General features: G+C 42.4%; 1 protein-coding gene across 1 annotated transcript; it reads left to right on the forward strand.

The window, feature by feature from the left end:
* Window positions 1–2,419: 2,419 nt before the first annotated feature.
* dok1b (docking protein 1b) lies at window positions 2,420–16,722 on the forward strand. The gene is made up of 5 exons (XM_080052251.1): window positions 2,420–2,778; window positions 11,885–12,208; window positions 12,812–12,908; window positions 13,253–13,425; window positions 14,327–16,722. Exons 1-5 carry the CDS (start codon window positions 2,722–2,724, stop codon window positions 15,668–15,670), a joined length of 1,995 nt encoding a protein of 664 aa, XP_079908377.1. The 5' UTR covers window positions 2,420–2,721; the 3' UTR covers window positions 15,671–16,722.
* Window positions 16,723–17,183: the final 461 nt, after the last annotated feature.

A 17,183-nucleotide genomic window follows, 5' to 3' on the forward strand; every position in this document is an offset into this window, starting at 1 on the left:
GTAAGTCCGAAAATATCGCGAGAGCGGCAGCTGAGCTCCAACCTGCAATGTGGACGAATAACCAGTAGGTGGGACCTGTGTTCAGGTTAAAAACTTGACAGATACCGTTATGCTGTGAGGATGATTTTTTTTTTTACAAGAATAAACCCATAAACACACAGTAGCCTACAGCAGGCAAGGTTGGTGTAAACATTTGGCCTACTGATGTTCGTCTACTTCTGTGTCGACAAAAACGGACAGAATGAGAATACGTCTTCTACTCTTGTAGAAAAATCTATAGGCCTGCTCGTTGTCAACATTAATAATGAAAGAGATTTTTGCACCATTTGGTTATGGGTTGAAAACAAGGGAAACTTTTTAGTTACACTGCGAGCCAGCAGGAGGCATCTGCAACACATTAATTTTTTGGGGCCAATTTATCTTCGCCAAGAAAGGCTCCTTAAAAAAATAACTATCAAAATTCCTTTTAACATAGGCCTATCTTCTTTATGTAGCCTTCAAAAAGTGAGACACCGGGTTTGACTTCATTACAATTGTCTCGCATGGGGAGTAAGTGCAGTTTGCTGTGGTATTCATAAGTTTGTTGTGACGTCCTATGTAGCACATCACAAAAAACGTATTAAATGCCGTCACATTAAAAAAACATCTGCCTAGTTTAAGTCTTTAGTAGGCCTATAGTTTACATCATGCATAAAGTTTCTCTTCGCGGTGGAAAAGGCTTGTGTCAGAGCTGAAAGCAACAGAGAAGTTACACAAGAGCGAGGAGGTGGGAGGGGAGGAAGAAGAAGAAGAGCGGCTCGGTGCGCTCACCACGCGCTGCTCACTCCTCCCGCGGGGACAGAGCTGCGTCAAGCGCCGCACAGTCAACACACAGCCCCGGATGTTAGTTCATTTAGATTTCACAATAAACACACATAGGCGTGATCATAACTTGATTCATAGACAACATATTTATCCTAGCATTATTTCAGAAATATGATTTATTTATTATTTTCACGTTAGAACTGTGTGTTAAGTCAAGAAACAATGTATACCTACATGCTTGATTAAATGATCAGTAACCAACCAGAACTTAGGTTATTTATTGACTGGTTTTCTGTCTCAATTAGTTTGTAGTAGCATAAAATATGGTAACACTTTACAATAAGGTACACAACAAAGAGTAGTTACTCTTCCAAAAAAGAGTAGTTACCCTTCCAAAAAGAGTAGTTACTCTTTTAAAAAGAGTAACTACTCTTTTTTGTGTACCTTATTGTAACGTGTTACCTGAAATATTTGATTCAGGCATGTGCTTGTGCACCATCTGTGCACAATGCAAATTAAAACAGTATCGGCCTGGAAAATAGGCTTCATTTTGACATAGCCCTCTTGATAAGGTAGATCTATAGGCTATATATAGATATAGGGCCTCAATATAATGAAAAAACGCATGCTAACCTTACTTTATACTGTACCAAGTTATACGCATTGAGCCAGTGACTTGTGTGAGGGAATTTTGGGTCTTTAGTTGTAATATTAATGGTAAAGATTAATAGGCCATATATGCATCTTGTGTGTCTGTCTCACAGACTCTAGGTCAGCCTTGGAGCCTGTTAGGAGACACTTAGGTCAGCTGTATAGATAAAGTCTCATCTCCTTCTACTCCAGAATGTTATGGTTCACTGTGTTCAGCTCTGAACCAAAACATTGGTACGCTTGGTGCCCGAGCCGGGGAGGTGTTAGAGATAGCGCGAGGTTAATACACAGCTCTAAGCATGAGTTTTTCAGAATTGAAGTGCAAGTCACGAGAGTTGCAGTCCGGTTCTCCTTGGCCAAATCTGTAATAAATATTGCTTCATAATTCATCCAAGTCTCCTGAAATATTCCTCCACCTGAGTTGACCTCCAACCTTAACAGAACTTCCTTCACAACTTGTATTATTGAAAACACATCAATCAGATTTGTGAAGTGGTTTTAAATATACAGAAAAATGAAAGCAAACAGATGTTTAAGGGTAATCTGAGGGACCCCAAAACATAGTAGTTTTTTTGCCAACTAGGCCTACTTTGTGAGCAAATGGGTCTGTAAAGAGAGAGCGGTCAGCTGTGAAAGTGAATGATTGGATGTGTATGGGAAAAATTGTTTCATGTAATAAGGATAATTAACTGAATAATATAGCCTACTAGGTTCTCCATCAAGTTACCACATAATTGCTCAGCCAACAAATACACACACAGGCCTATGTGATTTGGTTGGGTGGAGAAACAGGGAGGTCAATAAAACAAAAAAGATAAAACAGAACCTCAAGCATAGCTGTTTTTTCCAAAGCTGATTTTCATTAGCCTACAACCGACTTGTATTCTGGAAGTTTTAACCAGAAGCTTAACGCTGTCCGTCGCGTGTAGCTTTCCACTGGTCCAACCCTACAGGAGGAGTGAGAGGAGACAGATAGGCGACGCAGCGACAACATTTGGACATTATTTCACTTTGTCGGGACCACCAAGTGTCTTTCTGGACCCTGTTTATTTCCACCATGACACCTTGAAGTGTGCGCGAGCGGCCAGCACGGCAACTGCGTTTTTTGTAGCGCCTGGGGAGCGGAAGTGAGAGAAGGGGGAAGTTGTTAGGGGATATAGGAAAAATAAACCCCTAAAAAGTTGTTTCTCTCTCTCTCTGCTTGCGTCAAGTTCAAGTCAGATTTCGTCTTTCTGGAGGACGGGTGTCCCTGGAGTGTTTGGGGGCATGGACACCCACGTTAAGGAGGGACAACTTTATGTGCAGCATCAAAAGTTTGGAAAGGTAAGTGCCAAGATTTATGTCGCTATACTGTAAATGGCGGTGACAGAAATGACCTAAACGAAAATATAACTGCACTTGTAGATCCCATTTTAAAATACTTTCAGGATGCTACAAGACAACCAAATTATGAAGTGGGATAAAAATAAATAATTAACATGACTATAATGAAGCAGTAATAGTAGGCTATATGAGGAGACAAAGCCTTCTGAGGTCACTTTAAAACTTGCTAAAATGCAAAAACAGTCTGCCTCATAAACAGACCCTATAGGAATGAACTGGTGATGTTTTCGGTGTAAAAAAAATAAAATAAAAAAAAAATCTCTCCAGGAACATTCTAAGAATGATAAACTAGTACCATGTGTTTATGATACAATTATAGCCTGTTGATGTCAGTTCAAGTCAGGATAAAGGCATTACAAATCCTCATAGCAGTGCTGTAGGTTGTTTTTTTAACGTCCCATTAAGTCTTATACGTCATTTTAATTCATGTGTTTTTCCTATTTTCAAAGGCAGAAAGGAGCATTTTACACGTAATGACAAATAAAATGGAGCACAAGTCCGACAAACGCACACATTGGTGCAATTATAGAGCAACCATTGTGCCCAGTGTCTTCACAGACCCTCAGACTATACTGCTGCTGGGTTTGACTGATCTGGCCTTGTTTTGATGTGGTGCTTTGGAGTAACCTGCATGTGTGTGTGTTTGCATGTGATCATGAGCTGGTAAGGGATGGTGCATTGTGGTTAACATTAAGTAAATGGAAAGAAAACAGGAAACCAAAGTGGAATAAAGCACTTGCATAAAGTAAATTAGCACAAAGAGGTTGAATGGTTTGAGAGTTGTTTGTTTGTTTGTGTGTGTGTACGCGTGTGTGTGTGTGTGTGTGTGTGTGTGTGTGTGTGTGTGTGTGTGTGTGTGTGTGTGTGAGCAGGTTGCACCTCACTTCATTGGTGTAGCCAATAGAGCTGCACGATGAAGGGCTGACACTTTTTTTAAAGCCCAGTTGCATTTTGGGACTTTCCACAACAAAAGCAAGAGGTGGCAAAACTGACATTCACCGAGCTGGAAAGTTGAGAAGAAATAAAGAAACAGGCCAAACAAACAAAACTTGGCTGACATACAGTATTTCCACATAATATAAATTCATCTGTTTACACCATCGTACAATACTGTCAACAAACCCCGCCAGACACTATGTCATCACACATTTTTTGGCGTAGGAGATCACACAGCAGAACTGGACATTGTTTAATGTCAGTGATAACACCTGTGTGTGTGTGTGTGTGTGTGTGTGTGTGTGTGTGTGTGTGTGTGTGTGTGTGTGTGTGTGTGTGTGTTTGTGTGTGTGTGTGTGTGTGTGTGCCAGTCCTTGGCCTCCTCACAACCTCCCCTTTGGTCTCAGTGCAGCCGCTGGATAAGAGCTCATTTACGATCTAAGATTTGTAAGAAGGTCTTTGTCTCTATCTCCGTCTCTCTCTCTTCAGTCATATGACATGGATCAACAACAAAAAATAAAATAAACCCGTCCGGGCCCTGTTTCCTGCCCAGAAATCACCACACCACAATAGATATTCATACTCCAGAAAACATTCTTTCAATGCCTTTTATAAGGAACAGGAAAATACAATGCACAGAAATGATCTACTAAGCAATCTTTTTTTGTAGCGTAGAAGAGAGGAACAGGATTGGATAGAAAAGCAGAGCAGAACTGCACAGGAAGCTGTAATGTCGGCCGATCTGTAAGTGTTGAAACTGGCCTGAGGTTTGCAGGGTGAAATATGCAACCGGTAGAGCTGTCAGTGGACGCGCACACACACACACACACACACACACACACACACACACACACACACACACACACACACCCTCTCAGATAGGCTCGTAACCACGTGTATGGTCGGAAAATGTGACTTATCTGTGCAGTGTCAACGTCCAACCCAGGTTTTGGTTTCGGACTGCTTTTTCTGTTGTTGAAGTGTGTGTGCAAAGTAATAGCCATTGTGGATGTACACCTTCAAGATGGATCTATTTCTGTCTTTACAGATTGAAGTATCTTCACAGTCTATATTCAATCTGTTTGTTTGATATTGCCTAAAGAATCTCATTAAGCCAACTTGTCCTAAGCTTGTCATCACTGGCTCCAACCCCAGCTCGGGAGCAGTTAGACCATGAGTCCATGGAATAACAATTTGAAGAATATGTTTGTCAGTCATTTAAAATGATTTGCTAAAAAATGGCCAACAGGTTTTGGTTTCAAGCTCTTACAGTTGCATATATTCTCTGTCTTGTACCAGTATGAACTGGATTATTAGTTTTTTTTAAAACTTTTGCTCAGACCAACTAACTGAATTGGAGAGATGAGACTTTTGTCATTTGTCGTAGGAGTTTTCCCTAAAAAATGTATCTAGCAATTGAGAAAATTGTCTGATTCTAATTGTATTCTAATAGAAGTAGTTTGCCTTTATTTGAGTCTACCCAGTATAGGTATAGGAGAGCTCTAGGCAAACAGTATGCCCAAATTTGACGGATTTATTAATAATGACAGCATTTTTCACACTTTGAGTAGCCCCTCCGGAGACACAGAAGCCATTTAAAAGCTGTTCTCGCAACTGAAGTCCTTGTGACAATTAGCCGCACTTTGCCCCTTAACACTTAAGAAAATGTAAACGTCTGAGACACTGATGCATGGCATTGAAAAACACATCTGCCATTCCCTCTGAAGTGTGACGCACAGTGCATTATGGATAACATTCAAAGCATGTCACAGACTCAGCCAAGCACAATCCCATCTGAACAAATGACAGTGTGTAAAGCATGCTAGCTTATTTGTGGTGATGCGGCTGTTGAGCTGCACTTGACACTGTTAGTTTGACAGTTAATGTGTTTACAGTGTGTGGGCCTGGTGCTAGATGAAAGAGTCGTGGCTGTAGCGGCGATGACAGCTTTTACACTTGTTGAGCTGACAATTGATTTTGTAATTTGCGGCTAAAACATGTGAAGCAGAGCCAATTGACTGTCTGTCTGTCTGTGTGCATGATTAAGTGAGATGATAGCCGAAGTCTGTACTTGCGTCTACTTGTCTGCCATGCATGTTATTCAGATCTAAGATGTCTGGACCTGCTGTTTGATGTTGACATTGGCAGCTATTTTGTGGCCAGTACCAGTGTAGGCAGAAGATGTGGGCATGATAGAGGATGAACGATAGCTTCATCCAGGAGCTATCTGCTTCTCCAGCAGACGGGGTGTGTCAGGGTAAGGAAGTAGTCTACACACCCTGAGGCTTTATGTCTGAAGTAATAACCTTGGCCTAATGGATTAACAGGATTGCAGTTTGTCTTCGCTTTGTTTTTTTCATCCCAGGGAGCAATTCCAAGTCACGTTTATAACAAAAGAAGAATGGCATGATTTGGTGATTTTGTACGAAAAAACAAACTAACTCACAGTGGTTGCAATTTATTTCCACACATTTTCATTTGAAGGATTCTTTCCATAGCAAAATTGTGTTTCCTTTTTTTTCATGCAAGTCATTGTGAACTTCTGTAACTTTGCTCGTTAGGTTCTCAACAATAACTGTCATCTGTACTATACAAATAAGTGACGGATTTGTGCAGACAGAATTGTAGCTGTGGCCCAAATGTATAATTAAGCAAAAAGCTCACGACAGGTTGTGGTATTTCAGCTTTTTATATCGGGTTCAGCCTTACGCGAAGCACGCACACACACACACACACACACACACTCACTCACTCACTCACACACACAAACAAGCAATTCTTGCTATCTGTTTTATAATGAAGCAAAAGCTCACATTTGAGAAGTGCAATTAAAATCTGTGGTGTTGGTAAAGCAACTCTTGAGAAACACATAAAAAAAGGAGTTTATTGGTGAATGGAAAGTTCTGTTCCAGGAAGACTATTGGTGGAAAAGGAAAACCAAAAATCCTATGTTGAGCTTATGATAAAGCGATTATGCACCATTTTTATACTTCCACAAACCAATCTTTAAGATCTCTGCTCATTGGTTCCTTTCCTCTAGCTCAGTGCAGCAGACGATGATGGGGTGAGACTGGGTTGGGTGGGCCATCATTTAGATTTCTATGATTTTGATTCTTATCCTGGTTCCTATTTTTGAAACATTATTTGACCAGGAAAATAAAACAAAAATAAGTTGATCGCAAAACCAACCTTTTTCAGCACAAATGTAATGTTTGCTGTTTTCACTCATCTTTCTGCATGAGTTGGGCATGCTATGGGTACTTTAGAATGTGTGGGACTGTGCCTGTTATTGGGGTCATCAGAGACGGTGCATTCTCCTACCATGCTATAGGAAATGATTCTTCATTAAGGTTTGTGCGGTATCACAAGAAGAGTTAGCATGCGGTCAATTGTGCTACCTAATTTGACCTACTTACTGACATTGATACCTCTTAGAAAATGTGTCCGCGCTACAAAAATACATTTGTCTGAGGCTGCATGACACGTTTACAACAGTACCTCATGCGTTATATTCAAATGTGGCACATTTCTTCCTGGACTCGCCATGTTGCAGTACCACAAAAAGATACTGGTCAGTTTTACTCAATAATGTAATTCATTGTAACTTAATTTTTTTTTACGAGATTGTTTAAATCACATTTGTTGCAGTTCTGGTTATTTTGTTTCTGGTTGCCAAATAAACATTCTTAAAGCTTGTCAGTGAACTGTTTACTCCAATCTGCTCTTCACAACTCCTCTTCTGCTGTCCTCCTCTCCATCATTCTCTCCGTCTCTTAAAGACACATTACACAAGGCATACATGACACATACAGTCACACAGCTTTCCTCTGTCTTGAACACACATTGCTACACACCCTCCTTCACTCTCTTAAACACACAGACAGCCACACACACACACCCTGCTTCTGCTTGTGTCATTGAGGTCTGTCTGTGGCCAGTGGCAACATAGTGCAGCGGTTAGCAACATGACGGATAAATAGGATCCTGGGTTTGAGCTACGACAGTTGTGGATATACGGAGCTATTTCTCTGCATGCAAACACACACACGTTGTAATAATATTCTTCTAATTAAATTGACAGCTTATGGTAGATGCGTGCACAACAAAGATATGATAAACAAATGACAGCTTTGAAGAGGGGACAGAATTCGAATAATCTTTGTCATTTATACAAAAAACTATTTCACAAGAAAACAAAACCGCCGCTAAGTCACCTTCAGTGTTCAATGACAGGTAAAGCAGCTATAGTCCTTAATCCTGGAGAAGAAGTTACTGATACAAATGAACCATCTGTTATTCCTCAAGGTTCATATGTGGCACACTCATTTTCTTGCATTCATTCTGCATTAAATAACATGTCTAAAATAACTCAACAACAAAGCAGTATTGTGTCACATTGGCCACGGGCACTCAAGTCAAATGAAAGTTTCTAGTTTCTTCCCTTGTCATATGCACAACAAATTGAGGAGCAATTGTTGGCAATAAAATTCTAATGTCTCCGGCTCCCTCCAACAATGCAACATACCAAAACGACGAAAGAAGAACACACAAGATAATCCAAAGCATAAGATAGACACTATATAAATAAAGGTATTGATCTGCTTACATATGAACAGATGTTAACTATGAACACATAAACATAATGGTGTAAACAAGCAAGTATATAAATGTATGCGTATTAATATATGAACAGATGTATTATATAAACAGCTGAAAATAATAAACGTGTCTTGCACTCAAGAAAGTTTAGTATACTTGTCTAAATGCAGACTGTATATCACTCACAAAGAGACTGTGTTCAAAATGAGTGAAAGTTACGCCGTCATTTGTTTGTGACCTTTCCTAACTGTGTCAGTTTTCTAAATGTGACAGCTAATGTATTGTTTGGGCAGTCAAGAGGAGAAACACAAACACACACCTGCCCTTTGGCTAAAGTTTAGTTCAGCTCTCCAACAGGCAGGACGTCAGTGAGGAAGTCTCTCTCCCTCTCTCTCTCTGTCATGATCTTTTTTTTTTTTTTTTTTTGCATAATTTCCACACAGTGTATTAGTGGTTGATAACGGTCTGTTGCCTTATATGGAGCAGCTGTTTCACCCACAGAGAGAGAGAGACACACACACACACACACACACACACTGAGGACTTCTTTGCAACAGGGGTTAATATTTCACTCCATTTTCATGTGTCCTGCACAATCACAAGTTTGAGCTGACATTCTGTATGTAAATGCATGCGATCGTGCACATCCACAGATGGACTCGAACGCACCAAGGGAATGATAAAAACAAACAGACAATATAAACAGATGCACATTAACATATGTACAAACACACAATACACTGAGACACACCTGGATGCAGAAGAAGAAAGCAAAGGGAATCATGGGTAATAACAGTCCCACACACTTCCTGTCCTTTCTGGCAGTTAATTGCAACAGGGCTGGAGAGCATATATGCACATGTTTATGTGTTAACTTATGAAATCTGGTGTGTGTGTGTGTGTGTGTGTGCGTGCATGCATGCGTGCGTGTGCGCATGGGACAGAGACAGAGACAGTTAGTTATTGGTTAGGAATGTTGTACTTGGATGCAAGACTTTTACTTAATAGAGTGTGTTTCTGCCGCGGCAAACTTCTTGTACAGCCGACAGAGCCAGTGTGTGCCTAGCCAATAGATTAGCAGGCTGACATAATGGGCCGCTGTTTATCTCAGCGGATATGCAAATAGGAATTTCAATACATACAGCCTCTGTCAATCTACAGGTCCTAATGATTTAATTTCTATTTATCATCAGTCATCATCTCACTTCTGTGTACTACTAGAACCACTCGTTTGGTTTATAGGCGATTTTCACAGAAAACATTTTGACATGTCACAGAAGGAAAAGCACATGTATGAGTAATAAAAGGAGTGATGGCTGAATTCCATTTAGCTGCTGCAGTTTCAGGGTCGTAGTATTGTAGACGCAGGCATACTGTCACGCTATCGTGGCTAACTGGGACACCTGAATAGAACACACTTGAGCAATAATTTCCAGAAATCTTTTTTTGTTTTTGTGTTAATTTATGAAAATTATATTGGCCGATATTTCGTAATCAGATGTTTGTTGTAATCCTGACCGATATCGGCCACAGAGGTACTGTATATGTCTGTAGTTGCCGGTACACTGGACACACCGACACACCTGTTTTCAAACTTTATGGATGATTTATTTATTAATTCATTTAAGAACATTGTCTGACCAGAATCAATAACATCTCCCTGGTTAGGGACCATTTGAGGACCTGTAGTTGTAGGGTTTTTCTCTGTTAGTTTGATTTCCCCAACACACACACACACACACACACACACACACACACACACACACACACACACACACACACACACACACACACACACACACACACACACACACACGTATAGAGATGTCACAGGGGTCGACAGGGACTTCCCAAAACTAGTGTTGACCTCTGGTGTCTCACGCACTTCTATCGCAGTCAAACATAATTCTTTATTAATTGCGCATGTAGTGTGTCATTACTTCCATTGTTACACTGAACATCTGGAGTCCGACACACATGCTGTGTGTGTTATTGTTAAGCATTGTGTCTCATGTTGTATGGTCATGTCCTTTTTGGTCCCTGCAGAGGAAACGATCATTGTTAACTGTTGCTTCCTCACTGCATATTTTTAACCTGTTAGGGGTCGCAGCACACTCTAAACAGTCTGCTATATGTCATGTTTTTTATTACTTCCAAGTGGCACTTCACAAATCATTGAATCAGGGGAAATTAATTATATATTATTTATGCATATTATCCTATAATCATACAGTAAATCTCATAGTGTTTTTAGTAGTATTTTTTCTAAAGCAGGTGTACTTTTAAATTAAGAGCCAAAATGAGTGTTTACTCCAGCACAGCAGACTTGGAATAGATGGTCACATACGCAGATTTAGATTTAGCCATGTTAAAAAGTGACTACTCCTACAAAATAAATGCATTCATCATACTTGTCCTTTATCCTTTAAAATATCGAAGATAATATCCTTGTTATTGGTCACAACATTCTTGTTCTGTGGTTATACCTGGTTACATCTTGTTATTTGCCCCAGTTTTAGTTGTGATGAAGGTCGTCACAGTAAACTCATTTAAGTAGAACTGTTAAAACCTGTTTGATTTGGGGGAGGGGATTTGTTCTTTTCCCTAAAGGCGGCGGTGACTAGTGCCATAACTGTGGTTTCGCTGCTGTATATTGATTGTAGAGGAAAGAATGGTGAGCGCAACGGGTCTGAGTCAAACTGCATTAGACTGATCACCACATGCCTCCTACATTAAGCCTCAGTCGGTAGAGCAGAGTGGAAGTAAGAGAGACCCGGAAGTATCATTTTGACTGGTGTCTTCTGTGGACCTCAAATGTTAACATTCGCCACTTCTCCCTCCGTCAGTTTTTGATTATTTAGTGGCAAACTCTGCGTTTTGCTCTTCCCTATTACTGCCTGAACAAACCGCATGCAAATTTGTTCTCCTCCATCTCCCGATGACAGATGTGAACGGAACAGCTAAAAAAAAGCTGAATCAGATCTTCTGTTTTACAACCTTTTCTGGAGAATGCTTGTTGTCAAAATCCCTTTTTGTCAAAATCAGTGAATATCTCCTCAAGAACTGATACCTGTCTTTACTGTGTCCGCTGAAAAAAATCCAATCTGAGTACACTGCCTAGGCTCTGTAAACGGGTATGTTGCTAGCTATTGTGGGCCCCCCTTTGTTTACATATGATTGTACAAAGCTTAGGCTATGTATTAAAACCTGATAACATTTTTTTCAGCGCACACACAATACACCAGGTAGCGGATCGTGAGGACATATTCACTGATTTTGAATAAAAAGGGATTTCGGCAACAAACATTCTCCAGAATCGCTGACTCCACCTTTAATTGTTTCCTCATTTCTTGATCACGCACAGGAAAAACTACCCGCTGCCCTGAAAACAACGCTGATGAGAGCTGTGGGTGTGAACCTAAACATTCAAAACAAAACAATGAACTGATAAGACGCAAAGGCATATAACTATAACTTTTTTTTCTGTTAATTTTTTTCCCCCACTCATCAGAAATGGAAGAAGAACTGGTTTGTCCTCTACCCCGCCAGCCAAAACGGCATCGCCCGGCTGGAGTTCTACGACGCGCCGTCGGGCGGAGGGGGCGGGACCAGTGGAGGCTCGGGAAGCTCCTCCAATGAGAAAACCAGGAAGCTGGACAAGAAGATTATCCGCTTGTCCGAGTGCATCTCTATCCTGCCGGCGCTGACCGAGAGCTGTCCCAAAGAAAACATGGCGGCGTTCTGCGTGGAGACCAACGACAAGACGCACGTGTTCGCGGCAGAGAAGAGCGCCACTCAGGACTGGATGGACACCATGTGTGACATTGCATTTCAGGTATCTTTGGGCTTATCTCCAAAATGCTTTTTTATTTTTCTATTTGCCCTCCTGTTTGTCTGAGGCTGACTGTTACCAGAAATGTTTAAATGGAGAAAAAAATGTCCTTACTTTGGAAGGAAAAAAAGCTGAAGAACTGCTGCTTTGAATTTAGTTTTCAACTGCAGTTTAATTCGTTTACGTTTGTGTGTGTGTGTGTGTGTGTGTGAGAGAGTTTTGCCAACATTTCCCACATGCCCCCGGAGTGTCTGTACAGGCCACAGCTTCTATTGTGCGCACTCACTCACTCACTCACGCACACATACACAAACACAGACATTAAACATATTTGCAGAGAGGAAGCCGGAGGGAGTTTCCAGTAGGAAGACTTCATCCGCTTCGTTCTCTGTTTTTGGACTATGTATTATTTTTCTCTTTCCCTTGCCTGCCCTATCCTTCCACCGGTTATACTGGAAAGCTCCCTGTTTTTCTAGGTTTGAACTCCTTTTGTTCATGCATACAGCACATAAACCCAAAACGAACTCCACTCGGTCATAACTATGAAAATCCTTATTTGTAATCTTTCTCAGATGGTTGACTGTCATTGTCTCTGTCCGTCCACAGGGAGGAAGTGGCAGCAATAGTATTGCTGACGACCCTAATGGAGGCGCGCAGGACCTGCAGATGTCTGAAAACCTCATCTACTATTCCAGAGAGGAGGGTAAGGACATAAAACAGTCTAGCCTTACATACGCTTAAAGGGGCAGTCAGCGATTGTGGAGAATAATTGTTGTCGAAGTAACCTTTTGTCAAAATGAGTGAATTTCCTCACTATCCGCTACCTGTGGGTACTGTGTGTGGTGTGAAAAGACATGTGGTGTTTATACACAGCCTAGGCTCTGAAGCTGACTTTGAGGAGATATTGACTGATTTTGACAAAAAGTGAGTTTCACTACAAGCATTCTCCACAATCGCTGACTGCACCTTTAAGATCTCAAGAAAACATAGCAGCACATGAGATCGTTTGAAATGAAGAGAGTGTAAGTGAAGCTCTTCTCATTGCAGTGAATGAGTTTTGGGTGAGCGTTCAGCGCACCGAGGCGTCGGAGCGCTGCGGACTGACTGGCAGCTACTGGCTGAAGGCAGAAAGCGACGTGTTAATCTTGAGGGAGCCAAAGACCAAGAGGAACATTCTGGTGTGGCCGTACAAGCTGCTGAGAAGATACGGGCGAGACCGGGTGAGAAAACAAGATTGATTTTGATCTGTGGCAAACTGATGAGGAAGTACAGTGTGTTAAATTTAAACCCAGACTGCGACCTTTTAATTTGAAATGGTACTTCTAGCAGTTTTGTGTTCGCATGTGGTCGGAGCCTCCACGTCACTGTCGTTATTTAGCTTATGTGGTTGTTTTTGTGTCACTTTGATGCTTCAGAGCTCGAGACTAGGATTTATAAACGACTGATGACCTTTAAAGGGTCTGGCTGGTTTGTCTATGTGTGTTTATTTGTGTCGTCGTTTGACACTTATGTTAACTTTCATGCACATATTAAATAAAAAGAATGGATGTTACATTATTGAACTGTAGGTGTCGGTCGGTAGGGCAAAAAAAAGTACATGATAATGAAATAGAATGTAACAGTAAGTGAAAGCAGTGAAGTAACATAACAGATATGCTGAGAAAACTGACTTATAACATTTTGTGGAAAAAGGAAGTAAGCATTCTGATTGCCAAGAAAAACGATAAATTAGTGATACCTCGAAAAGAGTGCAGACATCTGTGCCTAGCTTCCATTATTACAGTCCCATTTTGTCACCTTTAGTCACTAACACTTCACTAACTGTCACATGAAGGGCTGGGTATCGCAGTCTGATACTTTTTTGACACCGACCGAAATACCTCAAAACCATCAAGTTGTCCAATACCAGATTTCAATAACTAAGGGATTAATCTCATCAATGTCAGTGAACTAATACGCATACAGCATGCTTGATGTGTGCCAATATCTTAAAGTGCTAGTGATTGGCATCTCATGAGGCATCCAGGAAAAATACATTAGGTTAAAACACGGTTACGCAGTATGCTTCAGTGATACATCAATACTTACATACTGAGTTGCACCTTTTCTTTCTTTCTCCAGGTGATGTTTTCATTCGAGGCGGGCCGTCGCTGCGACTCGGGCCCCGGCAACTTCACCTTTGAGACCAAGCAAGGCAACGAGATCTTCCTGCTGGTGGACCAGGCCATCCAGTCTCAGAAAGTGATGGCCGAAGAGCGCCATCTCAGCTCCAACTTTGAGGTGGAGTGCCCCGCGTCGCTGCAGCTCATACGCAACGCCGTTCCCAGCGCCGGTGGGACCACAGCGGGAAGTGGTGGAGACAGCAGCAGCTGCAGCAGTCGCGAGGCGGACGGAGACTCGGGCGGCAGCAAACCGGGCTCTGCTGACGGCGTGCTGGGGAAGAGAGAGGGAGGAGATGGAGGAGTAAGGGGGCAAGGAACGGCAGGAGGACTTAAAGGGAGAAGTTTACCAGAACCGCCAGCCATGCTGGGGGTTTTGGGAGGAGGGGGGACTCCTCCGAGGTCTCCCAGGGCACAGACGGGAGCTAAAGGTCCTTCCTTGGCCGATGAAAACGCTGGTCTTTATTCCGAACCAGTAGATTCCGTCCGCCTGCCTCAGCACGGCCCCGACTGCCTCTACTCAGACCCGGTGGACAGCATCAAGGGTCAGAGCCAAACTAGCAGCAACAGCCCTCCAGTGCCCACCCCACGACTCCGACCGCTAGGAGACGAGGCGTCGCTAGGCGGCGTCCAAGGAGACCATCGTCAAGGAAGCAGCAGCAACCCCAGGAAGCAACCGGACCTTTACTCGCACGTGTATGACCGCATCACCTTAGAGTTGAACCAAAAAGCCAGCGCGCTGAGTCTGAACGGGGCTACGGGGGGAGGCAGAGGGACGAACAGTAACAGGCGAGCCTCAGGAGGTCAAGCAGAAGGAGCTTCGTCGCCTCCCTCTCTACTGAAGGAACACATATACGACGAACCGGAGGGCTGCGCCAAAGCAGGCGCTAGGGTGTCGACAAGTTTGGGGCTGACTATTTACGATGAGGCCCGTCTGGAGCCTCACAGCACGAGGAGACAGGAAGAGGTGTCTGAATCCCAAAGACAATCGCCTCTGCACTTCGGCCAAAGCCGTGGCACGCCACAACCGCCGGCTCCGAGGTGGCCCAAACCGTTTACCGCCCCCAAGCCGCCAAGGAGCGCTCTTGCTCGGAAGGAGCCGGTGCCACTGCCCCCTGGGAAACATGGTGGTCCCGGCAGCAATATGAACAACAACAACAGCAAAAATGTTTGGGGAGTTGAAGGAGGGGGCAGGGAGCTGTACAGCAGAGTGTCGAAGCAGAAACCTCCACCTGCTAATTTGTGGTACAGCCAGCACCAACAGAGAGCACCCGATATCATCTACGACAACTTGGGAGATGTTTGACATTCTTCCTTTTCTACAGGGTCTGAAATGTAATGTCTATCTTCTTTGTGAAAAGAGGAGAATGCTAATGCGGAATACAGGAGGCTGAAAAGCAAACTTTTGGACCATGCACATTTCTTCCATCGGTTGACTGGAATAATTAATTGAGACAGTCGATTTATTTGGAGCGGATTAGCTCACGACTATGAGAAAACCACATTATGCCTGAATTTTGAAACATGGAGTGCCACTATTGTAGGGCCACCCTCTCTACAGTATGTGTGTGTGTGTGTGTGTGTGTGCTTTTGAGAAAGTGAGAGTGTTTGCATGGTCAAAGTCAAACCCATAATTGGCGTACCAATCCACAATGTGGTTGGAACCAGCCACTTCACTCTCTCACACACACACACACTCTCTCACACACACACTCCGTATGGATTTGCCAAAATGAGCTTGGTCTGCAGGCTTCACTTTAACAAGCTGCGAGAGCAACTTGGCTCTTCGTTTATAAAATATCTGCTGTGCTTATGAGGTGACTGGAGACGTGTATTTGCACCCCTGCCTTTGTGTTTTTCTGCAATATGAGACTATGTGACAGCAAAGAGTTATTGTTCTACAAGTTTGGATTGTCTTTGAGGCTAGGACTTTACCAAAAGGAGCTGATCTTTCCCTGATTCTTTTTTCTATCATTAATCCAATTAAACTGTGATATTTACATAATTTTCAGCCCAGGAAACTGGGACTGCAACATTTTTGCTAAATGGAAAATCATTGTTGCTTCTGGTGTTGAGAAAGCATGAAAAGTGGGACTTTAAAAACCCAATGTGGGTCTTGAATACAGAAGAAAATGGGATATGAAGGTCTCATGAGGTCACATGGTCCTCATGTGGCCATGAAATTACAGAGACGATTTGTTGCACAAGATAATATTATTTGAATCCCTCGTGTTTCTATGTACAGACAATCTAAATATGAAACTAATCAATCCCTTGCAATGTGTCAGTATGTGTATGTTTGTGTCGGAAAAAACAGCTGTGCTGTCTGTAAATATAACTTTTAATAAATATGGCTCTAAAAACTTTAAATATTTCTCCATAGTGGGTCTATAAACAAGAGAACTTCCCTAATTGCTTCAACCCTACTTCCCCTCAGTGTGTTTGTCCTGTCAGGAGCCAATCAGACGCAGTTTTTTTCAGTGTGTCAAAGACTTTCTTTCCTGGACCAAAAGGGACGGTAAAACAGTCTGACCTCATCCTCCACTTCCCTCCCCTCGGCCACGCTCTGTTTTTGTTGTTTCAGTCGGTTTCCAACCACTTAATCACACCGTTAAAGTCGGACCTCCAAAAAGAAAAAAAAGGAAAAACACAAAAACAAAGACTCTCTTTCTTTCCTTCTCTTTCTTCCTCTCCTTTTCCCCCTCCCTGCATTAGTTCTGTTGTGCGGTTGCTCCGGTGACAGTTAATGGCTGCTGGTTTGTGTCAGACATGCTGTGCATTTTAACTGCGGGGAGATACTGTGTGAGGAGGGCAGAAGG

Source organism: Ammodytes marinus, assembly GCF_949987685.1.
Source record: "Ammodytes marinus genome assembly, chromosome: 23".
NCBI lineage: Eukaryota > Metazoa > Chordata > Actinopteri > Uranoscopiformes > Ammodytidae > Ammodytes > Ammodytes marinus.

Excerpts from the sequence above, each read along its gene's own strand:
- dok1b (XM_080052251.1), top strand. The coding sequence starts at position 2,722 with ATGGACACCCACGTTAAGGAGGGACAACTTTATGTGCAGCATCAAAAG. Across the intron at positions 2,779-11,884 it reads AGCATCAAAAGTTTGGAAAG|AAATGGAAGAAGAACTGGTT; the intron begins GTAAGTGCCAAG and ends CCCACTCATCAG. Across the intron at positions 12,909-13,252 it reads CTACTATTCCAGAGAGGAGG|TGAATGAGTTTTGGGTGAGC; the intron begins GTAAGGACATAA and ends TTCTCATTGCAG.